The sequence below is a fragment of the Amblyomma maculatum genome, chromosome 1 (genome assembly GCF_055883805.1).
Source record: "Amblyomma maculatum isolate TAMU_Amacu chromosome 1, ASM5588380v1, whole genome shotgun sequence".
Taxonomy (NCBI): domain Eukaryota; kingdom Metazoa; phylum Arthropoda; class Arachnida; order Ixodida; family Ixodidae; genus Amblyomma; species Amblyomma maculatum.
Window position 1 is genome coordinate 189310341 of NC_139344.1, and position 22609 is coordinate 189332949.

Consider the following 22609-nt stretch of genomic DNA (forward strand, 5'->3'; position numbering starts at 1 on the left):
TGCCATAGCGTGCACATCTAAGGTGTGCGGGCACAACTGTTCTATACAGTTTAGGTTCGGAGAGGACTAGTTGAATTATCACTGGCTTCTAGTACCTAAATGCGATGTCCCATCCAAATTAGACAGTGCGAGCCCACCCATGTCCAAATGAACGAGTGTCCCAAGCCATAAACTTACATTGCTATTGGCCGTGACTGCACTCTGAGTTCGAATTATCTGAATTTCCGAAATAAGAGGCTCAAAATAATGACATTTTACTGTTGTATATGGTTACCCTAGTAGTAGTCAGCTCTACTTGGGACAACTATGTATGCCAATTAACTCCAGCTTGAGAACTCAAGAGGTTTAGACTGCCAGTGATGTCCCATCCAGCATCTATAGAAATATACTGAAGGCACTGAATGCTTGTTAATTCTGACAGGCTCCTAGAGGAGGGTCACGTTGAGGTGCAACTAATATGCCACGTAAACCTCCAAACATTCCTCCTCAGGCATGAACTGTGCAGACTTTTTGTTTGCGCGAAACAGCAGGTGCAATGGTGATCAGAAGGCCCTCGTTCCTAGGCAAAGAAAAAGTCCAGCCATGTAGTTCCCTTCTATCCACCTAAGAGCCAGCCCACGGCGATGACGACTATGTATCGGCCAGCTAACCATACCCTGCTGCATATTGTTTCAGATGCCAACTGGCACATATCATCAGTCTAATGCTGATGCGTGTTCCACTCACTTCAATCTACATTAATCTCATGGTCTCCCAATGCATCAAACCGATACACTTGTCATGTGGTATTCACTATTGGCCCAGTAAAGCCATTTGGCCTTGACACCTGTGAGAAGATAGGCTGCACCGTTACCATATTGTAGCGTGAAGGAGGACATAAGGCCTAGCCATCATAAAGCAGGTCTGCTTAACGTCTCCGATTGTATTTGAATGGTAAAGCATTAAATGGAACTGCGAAAGGCCATCATCATGACATATTTTTATCTCGAAACCAGCAGATGACCACTGCCAAATTTAAAGGTCCCCAGAAAGGGGTCACCAAGAAGGGTAAACAACGCCATAACACTGATAGTTATTGAACCACCCATCATTCTCCCGCAAAAATTTTCGATCTAGCTTCTGCAACACCAGAGATATCGGCGATTAAAAATGACCCTTCCAATTTTCCCCCTCAACTCGTACGCCGAAGGGAGCCATAAAAAAGCAAAGAATACAAGCAAGTTCAAAGCTCCGCCCAGACATACGTCACTTCGACGAACTTCCGGTTGCCGCGCGCTCGCTCGCTGGCGTACTCGCGCCAACCCGTCCTCGCTCGCACACGCCTGAGGAGTTCGCCAGTTTGCGCAGCGACGGTTAGTGTAACCGCGAACCCGTGGTTATCCTATGTTACACGGCGGACCAAACCATGGTTGCACCACTAACCGCGGTTACCGCAAACCGAGCTTGACGACCTCGGTTTGCGTCCTTAACCGAGGTTATGACGGCGTCTGTTGACGGATAAGCTACTCGTCGGCGCCCGAGTGCGCGAAACGTAGGAGCGGGTCTGCTTCACAAAGTTATTCATTTGCCCACTGTATCACGTTTAAAGATCGATGTATAAATTATGGTGCCGCCCGACGTCTTCGATTACGGCCGACAGCGCAGCGACTGCGTACTGAAGCCTTGTCGTGCCTACAGTATCGTTTGAACGGCTTGTTGCTGAGCAGAACGCCAAAAAATACGCGGCCTTAGCTATGAAAGTACACGAGTTTGCAACGCTTGCAGCACGGGATGCCGCGAGCAGGCTGAGGTACGTTACACAATTACCGCGGGGGTAGAACGTGCGAGCGCGGCGAACGCCGGCGCCGTGCATGACCGTCCCTAGTCGTCGCTAGGCCTATTGTTTCGCTTCGAAGCCGCGGCGGTCGACGCTTTGGAACATGATCAACGCTGTCGTAAATCGTCTACTTATGAAACTGCCTTATAGTGATTCCTATTCTGCCATAGTAAAATAATTATAGGATTAACTCTGCCGACGCATTAATCGCAGAGCTAGTACGAGCAGATCGGATCAGCCGAAATGCAGCAGCGGCAGCTGGCTTGAGCAGAAACTAGCTTGTATCACGGCTATCGCTCTTACCAGCGATTTGCTGCTGGTCAGCGATCCTCACGAGGGCTTCATACTTGATATTCGGCTCAGTATTCCAGACGCCAACAAATTTTAGCACGCTTTATTTCGGACATCGGTGCTAACGATCCGCCGTGTGGTTCGCGAACGGTATGCGGGAGGAGGGGCCACAGCGGCGATGTTTACGGCGGTCAAGGAGGTGCTGCCATCGTGCGGTGCTTGACCGTGCTGTTGACGCCTCGTCGGACGACACTCCGATACTCCTGAAACCACGTTATATAAATAAGATATTTGTAAATGCAGCTTCGTTCTGCCGATCCCTGCGTCGCTTCGGTTGTTGCACTTAATGGGCAATGGCCACCTAACCGATAAAGGCGGCGAGCTGGGTAACAGCCCACACAGAGTTCGAGCAGCGCACGAGCAGACGACTTTCGCAGCTACCGGAAGTGTGTTCGTGACGTCATGGTTGCAGTGACCGCAGCGAATGGCAACTTCTAGCAAGCCTTGCCAGTCAACCGACCCGTGACGTCACGGGATTAGGAAATAGTTCCATGCGACACCGCCAAGCGACATTTCCTGTGCCCGCGAATTTCAAAAAACGCTGTTTTTAAAAATTAATAATAAATCGCTGGCTTTGTTCCAAGGAGTTATACTTTGCGTTAATGCTCAAAAGGATGTGTTCTACACACTGAACACGTTTATCAGTGGTTTCTTGGGGGCCGTTTCCGTGGACCTTTAACACCAGACTAATTTTCCGCAATGCAAGCAGTTTCTCAGTTCTCCGGATGCCAATTCAATAACTCCAACATTCTTTCCAGTCCCTTCAAATCTGAATGAATTATGTTTTACTATTTTGCCAATATGTGCCCCTTGTCACAATGGAAAGCCCTTATATGCTCATTAAGGCTGATCACAATGAAGTACTCACTTTTCAAGTGCGTAAGCAATATCCTGAAAACCCTGAGCAGGCGTAGAATTCCGGTCCCACAGAATGCTTTTCAGTTTAGAGTTGATTTGCAGAGCTTTGGCCAGCGTCTTTGCCCCATTGAGGCCCATGTAGTTGCCACTGGATAAACAGAATAAAAAGATGTAAACAGGCAGCAAAAAGAAGAAAAAAATGGCTGCACACACTGTGTACCTGCTTGTGCATACTCAATGGCTTACAACTAGGAGTGTGCAAATATTCAAAATTTCAAATATGAATCAAATATGTTTGTTATTACTCAATTTGTATTAGTATTTGAAAAACTGATTATTCAGAATTTTCTAAGTAGTACTGAACACACCGAATATTTTCGAATTCACTGCACTGCATGTTTCACTGCAATGCTTGACTGCATGGACTGTATCATGAAGCATCGTCAGAACAGAACGAAGCTGTTCTGTAAAAAGGGACCTTCCCCACAATGTGCACAAAGAATCCCATGACAAAAACCGAGAGAAAAAAACGTAGTTATCACTTTGGTTTCATCTATAATACACACAACCATCGTGCAGGTGTTCACTAGATAAAATTACAGCGATGCAAACAGTTTTTGACAGTTTTTTCAGGCCCATTTGATAATTCGAGCTTTCGGATAATTCTGACATCCTTCTGGTCCCTTGAAGGCCAAATTAATGAGAGTCTACTCCATTCGGCAACTATACCTGGTTTCATGCAGGTCCTTCCTGTACAAAAGTCCAGTATACAAAATCCTGTATAAGATTTATACTGAATTTTTCATAAGGTACACACTAATGTGTAATACAGTAAAAGCCCGTTAATTCGAACTTCATGGGACCAGTAAAAAAAGTTCGAATTATTGAATGGCCTCGAAAAACCTGACAAGGATCATATGCATTCTGTAATATGCATACTATAAACTTATTGTATTTACTCACGTAAAGAACCCACTCGCATAACGAACCCATTTACCCACCCTCTATTTTTGCCTGAGAATCTGTAAAAAAAAAAAAAGTGTCAGCTAGCCATTACGGTGTCCCTCCGTTTCACTAACGTCACAGCCCACAGCGCATTTCTTGGCAGCAAGCCAAGATGCTCCACAGCGATAACATCACAGTGTGTTTACTCTTTGGTGTTAGATCAAAAACTTGGCAGAGTGCCAGCACTCGTCTGGTAGTGAAAACCTCGGTTTCAGCATGTTCGCTTTATCATACCGCAATTGGGGCGGGCACCGTCACTGCCACACAATCATCGGGGTGCCACACAATCAGCACACAAAAGCCGGGGTGTCGTGATCACGGGTGACCACATGGTTTCGTTGATGATTGATGGGTGGGAGAATAGATGACAGTTGCAAAAAAGAAAAAAAAAAAAAGAATTGGGAGTTTGTCCTGCGTAACTATTTGGTTTTTGATTTGGAGACCCGTAGCACCTGTTCGACGTCATAGCCTTTCATAGGCATTGGCTGCAACCGTGCCGACAGATGTATATCTGTATTTCCAAATTAACAGGGCTCGAATTAACGAGTATTTGAAAATTTCGGAGGCTGCACGGAAGAGAGAGCAGGCAGCTGCTGCCGTGGCTGCCAACACCTACCCTCTGGCGCCGCCGGCCTCCGCAACGGTCATGACGCCATTTAGGCTTTACCCACTCTTCCATGGTGTTGATTTCATCTTCTGTCCTCGTTTCGGACGTGCACAGCCTCTAACTATTGTCCTATCGTGGAAGTGTTTGGCCACGTGCTGGGCACCAGGCCACCCAGACGCGGCAGCGCTGTACAAGTACAGTGTTATTTGCAAATACCAAGTGAATTCTGAAATACCCAAGACAAACAATGTTGACTATTTTTAATTCTTTTTTTTTTTCATTGATTAAATATTCGATATTAGAAAGCATTCGCTTCCCATGTTCACATTAGAAAACTTCAATATTCACACACCCCTACTTATACAGTAAAACCTCATTAATCCAAATCGCAAGGGACCAAATCCCTGATTATCGAATTTACCATGAAAACAACAAAAAATGTACTGGGCATACACATAACTTTATTTCATAAAAAACTGCATTATTTTTGTTTGCTTCTTTGTCGCAATTTGTGCGATAATTTCTTTTCAGTCCCATACGCGCACGCTCACTGTCACGCGACCAGATGCAAAATTTCTCAAGTACAGCGAGAGCCTCAGAGGCCTCTTGCACAGAGTGACATCGTGGCAGCGGCTGCTCATAACTTTCCTCATCGGAACAATTTTCATATTCGTCGAGAACTTCCGATAATATGTCTTCATCGGTCGCATGCCAACGAAGGCAGCATCGTCGCCGCTTCACTGGAGTGGCGGTAACGATCGTTGTGGAGCGCAACGGCAGTGGCAAAAGGCCCAGTCCAACAAAGGAACGGCCGCTTATTTGCATAATTCACGCGCTGTCACAGTCGCACCACAAACAATCCGGACAAAGAAATCAGGCATGCAGCCAGCGCAGCCACGGGTCAGCAGTGACAGCCATGTGACAGCAATAAAGTCTCGCCACCCTGACAATGATGGTGATGCAGCTTCTTCCTTTGAAGTGCGTGGTCACCGGTGCCACCTAGTCACTGTTCACATGATTCGCAATCTTTATCACATTTCTTGCCATTCAGCTTCTTTTTTTTGTCACTGTTTTTGCTGAGCAGAGCGCAGGCTGACTTGCCTAGCGTAGGTTTCCCGTTGCCTGCCTGCTGAGGGTGCACATCCATGCTGCATAACACAGTAACGCAGGAAGGTCAGTAGCTCTCAGAGTTCACTGAATTAACCGATGTGTGGGTAAATGCCTCCGAGGTAATGAGCGTTTGCCGCCATTTAACTATACAAAGTTTTGCAGGGACCGCGCAGCGAGTCCGAATTGACCAAATTTCGAATTAATGAGATCCGGATAAACGAGGTTTTACTGTACATGAATACCTTGCAAAAAATAAAAAGTAAAATGACGGCTGCAGTAACAAAATGAATTTCACATGTGTTGTTAACAAGCTGCATAATGCTTCAATTCAAAGCACATACTGAATGTGACAGAGAAAATAATAGCTTACGTTATATCAATTGATGTAAGGCACTGATTGCTGCCAAGTGCATTGATGACAAGACACAGCTCTCCGCGAAGCTTGGAGTCTGCTAATGAAAGATACTCAAGCGAAGAGTCCTTCTCCTGGATTAGCTGCACGACTGCTTCCATCACACGTGTTATGTGCCTGCAAAAATGCAACACACATAGCATTTGCTTTACATTTCAGAATATCCACAATAAATGAAACAGAAAAGGTATAAGCATTATTGAGCAATAAAGATAAGCTAAAAAGCAAGTTTAAAAGCCACAGACATGTAATTGTAGGGGCTAGTTGGAAATGTATACTCATGATCAGATGTTTTTTTTGTGGGGTTTAATGTCCCAAAGCGGCTCAAGCAATGAGAGACGCCGTAGTGGAGGACTCCAAAAATTTCGACCACCTGGGGTTCTTTAACGTGCACTGACATCACACAGCACATGAGCGCCTTGCTTTCAGCCTCCACTGAAAGGTAGCCGCTGCGGCCGGGATTTGATCCCGTATCCTTGGGCACAGAAGTCGAGTGCCCTAACCATTGTACCACTGCAGTGGGTATTCATGGTCAGAGTTATAGCAAAAAGAAAATGAAAGGAAGACAAAAACAAAAACTGCAATGATGAGAAGATGGCAAAAACTGCAGCAGGATCTGTTCATGTCTTGCTTTTGTTATTTTGTGTTATAATCATGATCATAAGCCTAAGACACCATTGCAATAAAAGAGCACCAGTTAAAGAGAAACCTGTGTGCTGCAAGAAATAACTAAAACAATAAAATGTATGCTCCTTTCGAGGCTACAAGCAAGCAAGCAAAAAAAAAAAAAAAAGAGGTGCCCTGGTTTGAAAATCAAATGCAATGCAGATGAATAATCTTTTTAATGATAAACTTCTTTCTTTCTTTTGCACACAAAGTACAAACTTAGGGAAGTTAAGTAAACTGGTTAACAGGACCACCTTTAAAAACTTTGGAATGGTGTCTGGGAACTGGATATGGTTGTTAGCTGAGAGATGTCAACAACCATATCCAGTTCAACAAAGTGCTGAGATGGCAAGCTGCACACAGTTTTTTGATGTAAGGAAGCAGCATAGGTTAGAGCAAACAGTTAAGCTCATAAATGCCAAGGTGCCTCTGATGAACCAGACAATATAGGAGCACCCTAACCAGCAGCAGTTGATGGACCAGGCTCAGTAAAATGAAGGTACACTATGGCCCTTGGTATCTTGCTTATGAACTTCCATATGGTGCATATGCACTGCACACGTCCCTTATTCAAAGAATTCACATCTCCTCAAAGATGCTCTACATTGATTGTGATCCACAAGAAGTTGCATAAGGATAGCCTTTAAGTATTGATCAACAGTTTCCTCCTTACTTTGTCTTCATGTTTGTGAAGTTCCTTCCAATTGAAAGCCGTTTGATGGACTGATTTTTTCCAACAGCAGCCACAATGTTGGCCAAATCTTGATCAAAATCTAAAGAACAGAATGGATATAATGTTAGTAAGCAGTAAGGATGAATGCAGAACGCACATCTATTATGGCTACAAATTATATCTACTGAAAACAAAAGCAAGCACCTGCCCCACAAATATTTTAAACGAAACACTGTTACAAATCATGACTTAAGAACCTTGACACGTCCGCAACTTCTGAAATATAGTGGTCTTATTACTTTAAACTTAACTGCCTCCAAGCTTACATTTTATTCTATTAAACAACTTGGCCCTGTGAAAATGAAGCCCATTTCAATGAGATGAAATTCCTAGTGATTCGATCCTATGAGCAAATTAATGCTTTGTCCCAAAAAGTCACGGAGTTGAACTCCCTCAGCTGACAAATCATGACAGCATAATGGCTCGCCTCTGGTCCAGCAGCAAGTGTCAGCATGACAGTAACCTTAGCAACCAACCACATGACTGCTTTCAACAAATGGTTATCATCGTGCTACTGAAAAATGCAAACATGAGATTTGGTGCACAGTGCATACTCCAAGATCTATTAACAAGACCTATTAGACATTGTTCATCATCATCATCATCATCATTATCACTATCAGCCAGACTATACCGACTGCAGGGCAAAGGCCTCTTCCTTTTCCTTCCAATTAACATAACATGGTCCTATGCTATACTCACTGACAGCTTTTTGTAGTTCTGCAGTGGAAGCTAGGCAGAAAAGGAAAAGCGCCGTGCCTTTGTCACTGTGCCGTAGAGCAGGGGAGTGCAGTGGGGTGAAGGGGGCAGTTAGGGAGACAATGTGCAGCCAGTACGGCCGCAGCCTATTTTCCACGGGACGGGGACAAAAGCCCATCACCTTCCCTTCCTGGCCTTCGCTGTAGAGCCACAGTACATTGTCCATGAGTATAGCTGCATTTATATGGCCGCTAAAATTTCCTAATCTCATCTGCCCATCTAATTTTCTGCTTATTACAGCAATTCAAAGCTCAGTCTCCAATGCGATCTGGTTTTCTACTTGTACAGAATATTTGTCATGTTGCTTCTTGCCGCGCTTTTTTCTCCACCCTTTTCTTTTTTTTCTAGCCACCAGTTACCATAGGGCACTAGTTTATTCCGTGACCATAATCTGATGATGACAGCTGAATGGCACAGATGTGGTGCTACAAATATCAGAAAAAAATACAGATCCCTTGCTTGGTGTGCTGAACAGCAGCACAAGCAAGACAAGACCTAGAGATCATTGACACATCCCCACTGCAGTTATACATTACATGCAGGTCATCACAACAGCCCCTGGCTAGATTAAGTGTAATTAAAAACTTTTCTGCCCCCTTTCAGTCTGAATTATTGAAATTGAAATACAGTAATAAGAATTTATTGTAAGAGATATATAGGGCAGCATTTTCAGTTTTGTCACAAAGCCTTGCCTTCTCCGGTATGATTATTTTGCACAAGATTTTAGCACTCTAATGACACAACATTTAAAGCTTAATGTCCATCTTTCTTTTTTTTTTTCTCAGGTAAAAATATTGAACATTTAATATAGAGGAAATAAGGATGACGATTTGTAATAAGCCATGTTTATTGTTTCCTTTAGGCCATTGTTCTCGTGGTCAAAAAATCAACTAGGTTCCGAACTGACCTCAGTCTCCTATGGCATTTAATGCACTTATTTAAAAAAAAAAAAGAAACTGCCGACAATCACGTGTCCCCTGTATGAACTACGAGAAACAACTGAAGATGTCTAGGGATATGAGTAAGTGCCTGTTACGGCAAACAGGTCACTACAATCAAAAGCAACGACGTCAATTAGTTAACTTTAGTTATCTGATCGCCCAATTTGCAATCTACCCGCACAGACCACCCCAATGTTATCTCTCTCCGTTTTTAGAACAAGTATCTGTGAACAGTAAAAAAAAAGAAAAAAAAAAAAACAAGTATCTCTCTAGATCGACAAAGCCATAAAATTGAAGCGTCTCAGTGGCACTGACTGTTTTCACTGATGTCCAGGCTGTACAAGCAGCGTATTCCTGGCAGGCAAGACTCGAGCACCAGTGCACCTTGAGTCTTGAGGTCATTGCAACTTAAGTCAAGCCAAACCTCAGTGAGAATTTCATTGCACGCCAAACCAAGCAGCATGGCCCTGGAAAAAAATGTGCAGTATTAAAGCAAATAACCAAAAAAGTGAAAATTCAAAATATGACCTAAACCTTGAAAAAAAAAAAACATGCAGCTAGTTATAATGAACCTGGAACCCTGCTCTGACAAGCTGCTGCTAAACTAGATGCCCTAATGGTATAAATGAAACCTAAGGTTCGACCAAAATCTTGTCTACTTGGGTAGTAAGTTGCTTTCAACTCCACCTGACCAGGCAAGATTTCACCCAACTTCAGATATTACCCAGTTACATTAATCACATAGCCAACCTTTCATAATTCGACTCCATCAGTATGTGGACAAAAAGTGCTGATCAGTGTTTCATTTTTTTTTCAGTTGAAGCGGCGTGCTGAGACATGCTCTTTAATAACTGTTCCCTTAATATCAAACAAGTGAATCAAAATTGTATTGCTTATAGAACTTAAATTCCTCTTTCCAAACCTGGTTTAAGGCAAAAGGCTAGAATTTCTAGGCTCAAGGACTGCAGAAATGTTCGCAGGAAATGTTAGCATGAACTGACAGTTAGGAAAAAGAAAGTATCTCCAATGGGAATCAAACCACTTCCCCCCTGATCCCCAGCCGGGCACGCTAACCACTAGGCCATGCTGGGCTCGTGAGAATCCGATCGTAATTCTCCTTGTCTGACATGAGGATAATATAGTAGTGATGACGACGATGATGCAGTCAGTGACAATGATAATAATGATAGTAGTAATGACAATGACTGTTCATTTAGTGATAATGATGACAGTAGTGATGCCGATGATAGGATAACTATGGTGATGCAGTTAGTGTAAACAGTCTGTAAAGTTTCTTTTGCCATTTCTGCTACTTAAGCACAGTATTAAAATTTTTGTAGTTCTAAGCTTGATGCTTTCCTGATCTAAATTTCATGCAAAAGTGAGAAATTATGCATGCTTGTGCAGCTATGGGCCATGGCAGTAAGCATGAAAGGGCAGTGCAAAATCGTTTTTCTTGTCTCTAACACTCCACTGTGTACAAACAAGCAAATTAATGCCTTTTTCTTAAATTTAACTTAATTTTTTTAATTAAGCATTTTGAGAAACGTTTATATCTAGTGTAACATTTTTTTTTTTTTTTTTTTCGGTGGTACATGCCTGAATACATTTTAAAATTCTGAGTTTTAAATTTATCACTTATGGCATTAAAACATTCTACACACTGTAAACCTCTCGAGTGTCCCTGACGTATCCGTACACAATGTTCTCCGCATTTAAAAAGGTGTGCCAGACTGCAAAGCTAGTGCACCTGGGGTCATGCCGACACCTGTAGGATATTCCTAGAAGCTTGTCAGTCAATGGTCACGGATCATGGCCCTTCCTCCTGAGGAGGTGTGGTGACTCAGCTTTAGCGCCACCCACTCTGCTTACGACAGGAATGGAGGCCTCTCTGGGCACAAGCACTTCTACGCTTGCAATTCTTTGTCCAAACCTTCATGAGGGTGGTTCTACCATCTGCTAGCTATAGGTTGGGAGAAGGTTTCTTTTAATCCTTCTCATGTTGTGTTACTTCGGGGCACCAAGTTTAAATGGTGCACTATGCTACCTCACTGCAGGCACGCTCACCGCTATTAGAGGCATGCAAAGTTCATCGGATCCTTCTTTTATCTTTCTCTTTCTTCTAGCGCTAGCAGGCTGCAATTTTTGCTCCATAAGAGCCATTAAAAATGGTCCCCTCTTGTAGGTGCATCACTCCTAAAAAAAAGCCCCACAATCCAACGCTTAAAAGTTATTCAGCACCAAATTTGAGCTTGCAGTAGCGAAAATTCTTAAAGATAACAGCCATAGAGTTACAGGGAGAAGCGAGCCTTAAAACGGTCGAAAATAGTCAAAAATCGATTTCGAGAAAAACCCATTTTTGGAATGTTTATATATCTTTTTGAGCCCCTGCACTCAAATTATTAACGCTGAATTCGATCAGAAACTGCTACAAATTCAGCTTTCAAAACATCATGGCAGCCACAAATGCCCTCAAGAAGAGAAATTTTGTTCGAAATTCCCGCGCGTACCGCGGGCTTTAAAGCTTGCCAATCGCTGCCATCTTGGGCTCGGTTTAAAACTGTTTTCTTTATGTGCAATCTCAAAATGGCTTCGCTTAAGCAGACTGGCTGCGCGCGCCGGTTTTCCGAAGGCCGTTCATCGTCTCTGATTAGCTGTCACACGGCGCGCTTGAAAGCACGCCGTTCCGTGTGTCCCATTGGCTGGTGTGATCGGCGTGTCATTTTTTTTTCTTACTTTCTTTTTGCTGTTTTGAGTTCGCCGTGGCCGTGGCTTCATGCGCGTCTCCGTTTGCACTTGTGTTTTTAAATGCACAGCTTTGTGCAGACTTTGTCCTTGCGATCGAGATGCCAGAACACAGTAGATTGTAATAATGCACGCAAAGAACCTTCAGAACCCCTAAGAAATGGGCGTGGAACAAAAACCAGAAGACGCTGGCCACAAGCGTGCCGTCAGGACCTGAGTTACAGTCGGTGGCAGACTTGTTTGATGTGCAGGGAACATCAACCACGCTGCTCGATGACGACACCGCGGGTTCAAATTACAGCGCGAAATGCATCCCGGATCACGGTAGACTGAGTTGATGCCGCCACCGCATACTACCGCGTGCTACTCTAAGGCGGAAGTCCGTTCTGTCGGGAAAGTACGTGATTCAACACCAGTTTCACCTCGGCAAAATGAGATGTTGGTACCGGGTTCGTGATTGTGGACATGAAAGTGTTAAACAATTTTATCCTGCACACGAAGCGTGGAACCTGCGACGAGATCGCAAGGACGTAAGCGGTCAACCGCCGGAGTGTCACAACGAACCTCAGCTCGCCGACCGCTTTCGTGCTGGCCACTGCTGGAGTGATAATTCCTGCTTTTTGTCTCGTACTACTCTTACGCAGCGCTTTCGCACATTTTATTGAGTACCCAACTCACGTGTGCATTGGTTCTTCTATTGTGACAGCTCAGCCATGCGCTGGCGTCAAAGTAATATATAGCGCCTCTCCTTGGGGGCCACGCTCTCAGCACAAAAAAAAAAAATCTGATAAATAACAAACTTGCTGTGCGCCAGCTTGAAATGCAAATGCACTGCAGAATATACTGAGCCATTTTTCCTGATGACAAAATTTTTGATGGTTTCCCTGATATTTCCCAGATTTTTTCCCGGGGCATGAAATTCCTGAGGGCGAAATTTATGGTTTCCCTAACATTTCCCTGATTTTTCCCGGTGCATGAAATTGCCCTGACCATTCCCGGTTTTCCCAGTTGCTAGACACCCTGGTTATTTCCAGAGAGTGAGAAGCATTGAAGCCGGCCTTTGGAAGAAAAAGCACAGGACCACAAGTTTACACAAGCCTGATTGCAAGTGATGTCCCGGTTGGACCAACACGCACTTGAACATGAGTCAGCTCTGCAGCTTTCAAGGGGCTGCAAGTGACTTAATGATGTTTTTTAATAATTTTACAATCATTTCTGGCTTTGAATGTTTTTTTGTGTGAACAAGAAATTTTTGAGGATGCTCGAACAGTTAACATACTAAAATTAGATTTTTAACTGTTTTTCAATGTGCAACTTACTTGAATAAGAAAATGGCAACAATAAAGCAACAATTCTGCTGAAGCAGAAGAGAAATGGAGGCTACTCCAGCAGCACACCTTCACTGCTTGTGTAAAAAGTCCAGAGAAAAGTGCCTGTGAGAAGTTACTCACTTGAGTGCTTCCATAGGCATACGGACATTTGCCATGTTAAGGTGACGCAGAGCAACAGTGCTAGAAAAGAAGGTCTTGAACGATGGTGGCACCAGTATTTCTTTGCTCTTCTTTGAACTATAAACATTGCGCGACAGGTTCAGCACCTCGAGCTTCTGAGTGCAGCCCCGCAGCAGTGCGCCAAATACCTGGAAATGCAACAAAAATAGCATAATGTATTTCACATACATGCTCCAAAAGCAAGTCTGGATCGTAAGAATCCACCACTTTTTCATGGTTAACAATGCTGTCATCTGTAAAAAAAAAAAAAAAAAAAGTAGGCTGGATATGACAAAATCAAATCACGATGACAGCTTCAATAGAAACCCTATGCTAATTTTGGTTACCACATTAACTCTTTCGGGACCGCGCCATAGGCCATCGTGTAAAAATGCACGATCAAATCGCGCGCGCTCTCAAGCTCAAATATCCGCTCATTGGAACACGTGTCGCCATCTAGTGAGTAGTCTAGTATCTAAACTTTCGGTTTTGGTGTAGTTTGCCTTTTTCACGGCAGGCGGCGACGCGGGAGAGATTTTAATCTTTGGCGCGGCGGCGGCGCAGATTGAGAACCATGGCGTCAACCTCGCGTCAGGCCGCGCAAAGAAAAAAGCGTCAGTCGCGCGATTCAGCCGCTTCTACTGCTTTTTTTTGTCTTGAAGTTAGAAAAGAGGCATTGTATCACATTTTGTATATTCTGAAATATTTTTATTACTCTTTTTTATTTCCGTATTCAAGAATTTCCTTCTTTTTTATGTTTTTTTAAGAAGAAAAGTTATATTTTAAGATTTTTTTGTGATATCATGTATATTTTTAAGGCATCTCAATTTTTTTCTCGTGAAAGTGCGTTCATTTAGCTGCATAACAATATATGTTACAACAAGCTAGCAGAAAATGTCATTGAATAAAAAAATATTTTCCAAGTTGTATCACAATTGCCTTCTTTTCGGGCGGTCCCGAAAGAGTTAAGATACCTCAGCACTGTTTCAACGCTGTATAAAAATAAGCATACTGCTACCAGGAAACAAAAGATACCACCACTGGCAACCAATATTACTGACTAGCAACATATACTATATATTTTACATGTGATACCACATTTTCCGCGTTCACTTCTAGCTGGCTATTACATTAAGCCAGCTAGTTTTATTCTGAAGTAAAAAAAAGTTACTCTATGCTTAACTCCAGGTTCACAAATGCAGGCTTAGCATTTCAAAAACAGTTAAAAAAAGAAAGAAATAAAACTGAAGCTACCACTAATAGCTTAAACTAGCACATTCAGAAACTATGTGCCAACACTACAAAGTAAGAAATGGTACAGTGCCTGTATATTACAGTCGACAAACTTCTGATATAGCATATTAAAAGTATTGAAGGTTTTCAACGCAATTCTAATCACCTTTCATGCAAATTTTTTTATCCTCTTTCATGGTATGCTGGTTCTATGTATTTCTGCAAAAACAAACCTCTTCTTCAGTCTTCATTTTAAATAAGCACATATGCACAACCCATCAGAAAAGCAGCCAAATTAAATAACAATGACTACTGTAGAGTAAAGATCGTACACGATGAGCCATCACAGTATGGTGTGGTTTCAGTGGTTTAATGCCCCAAAGCATCTCAGGCTAAATGGAGTGCTTTGGAAATTTCAACCACCAGGGGTTCTTTAATGTGCACTGACATCGCACAGCACATGGGTGCCTGGCTTTTCACCTCCACCAAAAAACAGGCGCTGTGGCCAGGATTCGATTCCGCATCCTTGGGCACAGTAGTCGAGCGCCCTAACAACCACTGCGCCACCGCAGTGGGTTCCATCACAGTATGATTAGTCCAAAACTATAGCGGTTAAAGGAAAAGTGAGGCCTGAAGCATGCATGAATCGAGGTGTTCTAAAAACCAATACGCACTCCAAGGAACAAAAGAGTCCTGTGAAACCCAGATTGAGAACATTCACTATAGTTATATGCATAGGCCCGTTCCATAAAACGACCCTGCCACGTTTTGAGGATGCTTCACTGCACAGTCCACGCAGTCAAGCACTGCGGTGAAGCATGCAGTGCAGAAAAACTGCGATAAATGTCCGGTGTATTTGACAATTTTCGAATATTTAGAAATCCCAAATATTAGTTTTTCAAAAACGAATATGAATCCAATAACAAACGCATTTGATTCATGTAATCAAGAGTTCGAAGAAACATCGTCTGATCAGGTGGTGGCATAAAAAAAAATATAGGGTCACTGACCAAGTCAAAGTTTAATGAAAACATAAACTTTGACTTGGTCAGCGACCCTATATTTTTCTTTATGCATTTGATTCATATACAAAATTTTGAATGTTCACACCCCTACTACACAATTAAATACACATGGGTATGATACATCCAGGTTCAACTGTAAAGGCACAGTTCATATTGAGATTGACATTTCATTTGATAAAGTAACTATTTTTGGAACTGCATGGGCATTTATGAGTGCTAGATAAGAAATATTATCATGCTACTTACAGTTTCCAGGGCGCATTCAGTGCCAGACAAGTCCAGGTGGACAAGAGAGTTTGGCTGTGCCAAGTAGTTGTATAAGTTCTGAAAAAGAACCACAAATTTTGCCTGACCGCTATACTACAAAGCACATCAAGAATGACAGATGCACTCACATTAATATCATCCTTGAAGACATTGTCACTAAGGTTAAGGTATGTGAGGTTGGAGGGCATAGAACGATTCAAAGAAAGTGCATGAGCAAGTGTGTTAACGCCTTTGGCAGTGATTCCCGTATGGGCAAGGTTGAGGTGGCTGAGTCCCTTGTGCAGCTTCCCCAGTGGCCCACAAAGTTGGCCGACACCTGGAAGCAAAGACCCAACAAAAGAGGCTATAGAAAGGCAGGCAACTCACAAGGCAGAAATGCACAAAGATGTTAGCAGCATACTGACACCAAGCAGCATAAGCAACATCAGATGCAGCAGAAGCAAATGAAAATTGCAAGCACTACACAGTTATTCGCTACAACAATATCAACACACTGCAGAACAAACACAATTACTTTATACTGGACCAGTGAGGTCACTCCCTCTTGCATTTCACAAGCTTAGTTCATCATTTTGGACTGAACTATTAAAAGTGAGCGACAATGCTCAAGAGTCATCCATCTATGACTTCACAAGGAAAAAGAGCAAGGTAGTTTGTACACAGAGTATCAGCTGAAATAATAACCAGTAGCTAAAAATTGTTGGCATTTACAGTTGTCTTCAAAAATTAAGCAAAAGCAATAAACCTAAGCAGCTGAAATTCTTGCTATGGAACAAAATATCCCTAAATCAAGCCATCAATAAATTTTAAATTTTACCAATTCAACAACAATTATGTACCAGCATATTGCTTCACATGAAAATACAGCTGTAGCTCTAAGGCTAGCAAAGCAAATCATGCAAGGCCTTCTAAAGAGCTACATCACAACTGGCCGAGTGAGAAGCGTGAACGCAGTGCACTGCTACACAGAAACAGACCATGCAGACAAGGTGCACAAATATACTACCATGCATATTTAGGAAAAAAAATGTGCTTTCATGACCACTGCTACGCAAGAATCTTGCACTGCATAACACAAGAATCATCAGTAGTCCTTGACCATGGCAGAAGTGGCTTCTTCACCTTGTGACATGAAGTCCAATTTACAAATGCTGCATCAATTCCCTCAAAATACCCCTAAAAGCACTCCAGAGAAGACATTACATTGTGGAGGAAGTGGTGGGGCAGTGAATGGCTACAGCTATATACAATGTCCCCTCTACAGCTTGAGTCAAGCTCTTAAGGAGACACTGAGGACAAACTGAAGGTAGTGAATATTGATAAGATTGACAAAGAGGCTATTTTCACTGAAAATAAGCTTAAGTAAGCCTGCGTCAAAATATTTAATTTAGCATGTATCCTCACTGCAGGTCGTTTTCACAAGCAAACTGCAGTGACAACAATAAAGTTTTTCTCATGCAAATTCTTGAGGCTTGAATATGCACCACTATTCACTTTCAAACGTGTTCGCTGTTCACTTACAAGCCTTGGTTTGAATCAAGTGACAGGAGAAAAAAAGCAACCAATTTTTCTCAGCCCCCAATGCGTCTTTATGCTACTGGACAATCACAAACACAATCAGAAGGAGCCACGAAAATGATTCTCAGTCGGACCGCGAATTGGGAAAAGGTTGTTGGTAATTCAAGACAAAAGATAAGAGAGAGATGCACAACATTGCCGTGACATTAACCGATTATCTTATTCCAACAGAAAAAACTGCATGTCTTGTTATGATGCGAATGCTACAGACATGCGATGTCTGAATTCTTTGTACCGGCCAGTACACTGTCCTCCTACAGAAAAAAAATAATCAGCAAAAGTCAGCTTGGTACCATGTATTTCTCTTTTAATATTTTTCCACTACAATATCAAATGAAACAATGAGGAAGTTGTAGGCAACTGCCATTCAAAACAGCAATGTTTTTTTTAACCGATTTGAGCTGAAGTTTTCATCAACAGAAAAAAAGAATGGCTTGAACAAAAAAAACTGTGTGCACTGTAGTGCAACAGTTCAGATAAATCATTGCCTTTTTAAGCATTAAAGGCATGAGAAAAATACAGAGCACTTCAAACACCTCCCCCCCCAACAAGTTTTTTGGAATGGCAACCTTATTTGCGAAGGCTTTAATACAGGGTGTGCGAATATTCAAATTGTCGAATAGAAACTGAATAAGAATATTGGGAAAAATGGCTTCAAATATCGAATATCTGATCAGTGAAAAAAATATGAAATAAAAAAATTCAAGAGCACTGCAGAGTCTACTTTGGAGTAATGCGAAAGCACGGATGCTGCTGTTGGTTGCTTCTAGTTGCTCAATTCACTTCTTGTTTGCCCATTTTAGTCTTTGGTACTTTCAAAGTGCGCGCCAATCCCTTCCTATGCCCTTTTTCGGCTCTACTTCAGGTTGCGTGACGTCACATCCTCTACCTCACATTAATTTACTTCTTGTTTTACCCATTTTAGTCTTTGGTACTTTCAAATTGAGCGTCAATCCCTTCCTATGCCCTTTTTCGGCTCTACTTCCAGTTGCGTGACGTCACATCCTTGACGGCATATTCACTACAGACACCCCTTTCTCTTTCCACTTTCACTCCCACCTTCCTACCTTCCCTTCAGGCGTGGTTCAGGTGTCCACAGAACAAGTGTAGCAGATACTGCGCCTTTCATTTATTTTGTGAACCAGTTACTCTAATTAATCACCTAATTAACTTATTGGCCTAATTATTTTTTCGGACACAACATTACATCACCCTCTATCGATTGACACCACTCATTAGTCTTTACTATTTCTCACTTACAACTGCAGCGGACACGATTTTGCGGACACGTTCTGCGGACAGAAATCTGTCAACATAGCAAAGTAATGCTTTCGCATTAAAAATGAGCAAGCATTGCTCGCCTTTTTCATTTCAAAATTAACATGGTTTTTGCGAATAAAATTAAATCATAATTTCACAGAAGTGTATACACTACTGAAATATTCAGTATAAATTTTATACAGGGTTCTGCATCATTTTTTTTTTTTTGTACAGAAAGGACCAGCATGAAACCAGATGGAACTGTCATATCACTCCTGAATACAGTAAACTCTCACTAATTCAGCCTTCTAAGGGCTATAAAAAAATGTTCAAACTAACCGAAAGCTCGAATTATCGAATGGACTTAGATACTGCCACAAACCGTTTGCATCACCATAATTTTAGCGAATTTTAATGAAGTAAAATGAATGAGTGCACTTGAGATGTAACTGGTGAGAACAATGTTTTTTTCCAGATTTTGTCAAGTGTTTCACTTTGTGCACGCTGCGGGGAAGGCCCACTTCACAAAATGGCCCCGTTGCTTTTTTTTTTTTTTTTTGAGGATGCTTCACTGCACAGCACTTGAGGTTAAGCATTGCGGTGAAGCCCACTATGCTGAATTTGCAATGTATTCAGTAATTTTCTAATATTCAGAAATCCCAAATATCAGCTTTTCAAATATGAATATGAATAGCCAAACAAGCATATTTATTTCGGATTTGAAATTTCGAATATTCATGCACCCCTACTTTCTTTATGACCTGCATTCAGAGTCCCATGTGCAGTGTGTTCATAGCACAAAAATAAACATTTAAAAAAGAAGGCTGCTGCATTTCTGATAGCAAGTGCCTAACCAAAATTCAAAAATTAGCTGCAATGGAAACATTTCAACTAGTATCAAGCAACTACCAAAAATAATGACACAAATTAATTTGTTACAGATCCCATTTTGTACTAAATTCAAGTTTCATGGGACAAAGTACATGTGTCCTGTACTTACATATGGCTTTCTTTAGTCTGTTTTACTACTCACTGAAAACAATGAAAAATAAATATCTTGCCAAAGCAGCTTGCCAAGTATTAATGCACTATTTGCATATGAATAAAAATGACTGCACCTTTTGCTTGAATAAATGGTCACTAAACAACACTACTATGTAGTGAAACATACCAATAACCTATATAATTCATGACTTCCCAACATGGTTGAAGAGCCATAAATTGCCTTAAGCCAAAATAAACCTGTTGCCTGGTCACATATCAAAACCCTCAGCTAACAATGGATACTAAAAAGGTGAACATCCAAAATATTGTTAAGTTGCTGAGGTGGTACAATGCTTTTGTATGGTTGGTTTGGTTTATGGGGTTTAATGTCCCAAAGAGACCCAGACTATACGAGACGCCCCATGCGGAATGGTCAATGATCCAAGGACCACTACATATCACGGACACAGCAGCATTTTACAGGGACATAAAGAAATATATAACGCTAATATCAGCAAGCAAGCATTTTAGAATAAAAGAAAACATTCAGGACATTACAGTAAAATTAAATTTACAAGTTGACACCACCAACAAGAATGAATAACAAACTTCAATGCACAATTATGACCATGCTTTGTGAGTACTTGACAGCTTGAAGGAACACATTACATGTGTGAAGCCCTGGCTGTCATCGTAGGCCAAAAAGAATTATCACAAAGAACACATAGGAAGAATAACCCTCCCAGCAGTAGAAGGCAAAAGGAGGTGCCCATCACAAATAGTACCAACAATACAGAAAGTAGGCTTGAAACTAGAAAAAAGGGTTATGCCACTGGAGGTGTTCACAAAAGTTGCAATTATGTTTTTCTACCCACACGTTTGCCAAAACCAATGGTCTGTCATGAGTTACCCTTAATTTAAAAATGAATTTAAAGGAGCACTGTTTACAGGTGCGAGGATGAAAAGATAATCACGGCAATAAAGCTCGCTTCCAGACGTCACAGGTTTGGCTCACATGAAGACATCTAACAATATAAAAAGGCACAAAAAAATCTTTTCAGCCTACATTATAAGAATTCTGTGACTGATAATTTGAACTTAACTATACTTTACCAAATAATATTGTTCTGAACAGCTAATTGGCTCGAAATACTCACATTCCTTTAATGTGATAATCTAGATTTCATATTCAAAACATTAATATTGCGAACAGTACTGCATACAAAGATTTATATATGTTGCAATGGCAGTCATAATCATGTGCCGGTCAGAGCAACGTAATTCACTTTCACTACTAAATTTCAAAGTGAGGTTTAGCAGCACATACTGGTGGCACATTGCACATGCCAAAGATTACAGCAGTCCTGCAATTTAAAAGATGAAAAATATGTAACTTGACCATAAAGGTTTCATTTAAACAGCAAGAACAGCTGAAAGTGTCCGATGTCAGTATGCCTACTGAAAATGTTAAATTTATTGTGCATTACCCAGTCACAATGTTTTCTAGTTACTCTACTGTTCCATCCAAGATATGAAGCAAACATCCCATTTTAAAAGCCAATGCGACAATTTTATTTTCAATCTAAGATCAAAAGCCCCTTGCAAATGCTGGGAAACTATAACATGCATGTCTCTCATTCCTTCACATTGCTGCCCTAACTCTGCATTAGTTAAGAATTTGTACAAATTTAAATTCTTGTTTACAAAATGGCCCAGTTGCTGTTTGCAGACTGACTTTTACACTATTACCATAGCAGCACAATAATGAAACTTTTATGGAATGCATGGTTTATGCCTGTCTAATATTACATGAAGGACTGCACAGGCACAATGCACTAGAATTTAATAAAGTTTTTTTAAAGGGACAGAACACTGGAATTAGGTCTTGAATTTTTTTTGCCGCAATGGAAAGATTGATGTCTAAAACATTCGATTCCATAACGGTTTTGGTAGAAACGCTGTAGAAAATTTTAACAGAGAATTTTTCGATCAGTGCATGCCCCCATTTTTATGTAGTCTGATGCTGGAAACCATGAGCAGCGACCGCGATGACTGGTGGTCGACAAAAAAAGATGTACCAAAAACAAATTTCAGTCGCCAGACAGTAATCAGACATTATTTTGTGTAGAATAACGTCTTTTTCAGTTTTCCACTCAATGCTGTTACGGCACAATGCATTCCTCGTCGACGAAAGGTCCTATCATCGTTTCATTCATGGAATTCCAAACGCTGTGGCACCATCTAGTGGCAAACCATGAAAGCATGCCTCTTGTGGTGCAAAAGGAGGGGTGGTTTTTATTAAGGACGCATTGGAGGGAGCACAAAATATAACGAGTTATGACAAGCACTCCTAAAAGAGGAAAATAACAGTGTGCAGTTACGAAAATCAACAATATTTTGCTGGCATGCAGTCACGTGGGGTACCACCCTGAAAGTAATAGGGTTTCTCCGCTAGATAGCGCCTCAGTTATTTTTATGAGATTTTCAATGGCAAATTAAAATTGTAAAGCCTCTTTTCTCGGATATTGCAGTGCTCGATCTGTACTATATGAAGCAAGGTCTTTTCGTCTCCACCATAATCTCCTGACATATTTTGGCCAGTGTTCTATACCTTTAAATGCTTGATGCTTGAAATAATGATCATGCATCCTTATCAAGTTTCATATACTGTCACACTTGTTTGACTTTGCAAAAGATAATGTTAAAGCCTCATACGAGCATTCTTAATGATGTAAGCTTATCAATAAGAATGCACTGCAGATTCTCTGC

General features: G+C 41.6%; 1 protein-coding gene across 5 annotated transcripts in view; it reads right to left on the minus strand.

Annotated features, from left to right (window-relative positions):
- Positions 1 to 22609, minus strand: part of LOC146205198 (F-actin-uncapping protein LRRC16A-like) — a 137177-nt gene that overhangs the window by 81514 nt on the left and 33054 nt on the right. For all 5 annotated transcript variants that reach the window (XM_084589901.1, XM_084589903.1, XM_084589902.1 and 2 more), the window contains 7 exons: positions 16147 to 16334; positions 15998 to 16075; positions 13455 to 13642; positions 9574 to 9725; positions 7499 to 7598; positions 6118 to 6276; positions 3036 to 3173 (listed from right to left, as the gene is read on the minus strand). In XM_084589901.1, the coding sequence (XP_084446027.1) occupies positions 3036 to 3173; positions 6118 to 6276; positions 7499 to 7598; positions 9574 to 9725; positions 13455 to 13642; positions 15998 to 16075; positions 16147 to 16334 (1003 nt within the window). The remainder of the gene's footprint in view (positions 1 to 3035; positions 3174 to 6117; positions 6277 to 7498; positions 7599 to 9573; positions 9726 to 13454; positions 13643 to 15997; positions 16076 to 16146; positions 16335 to 22609) is intronic.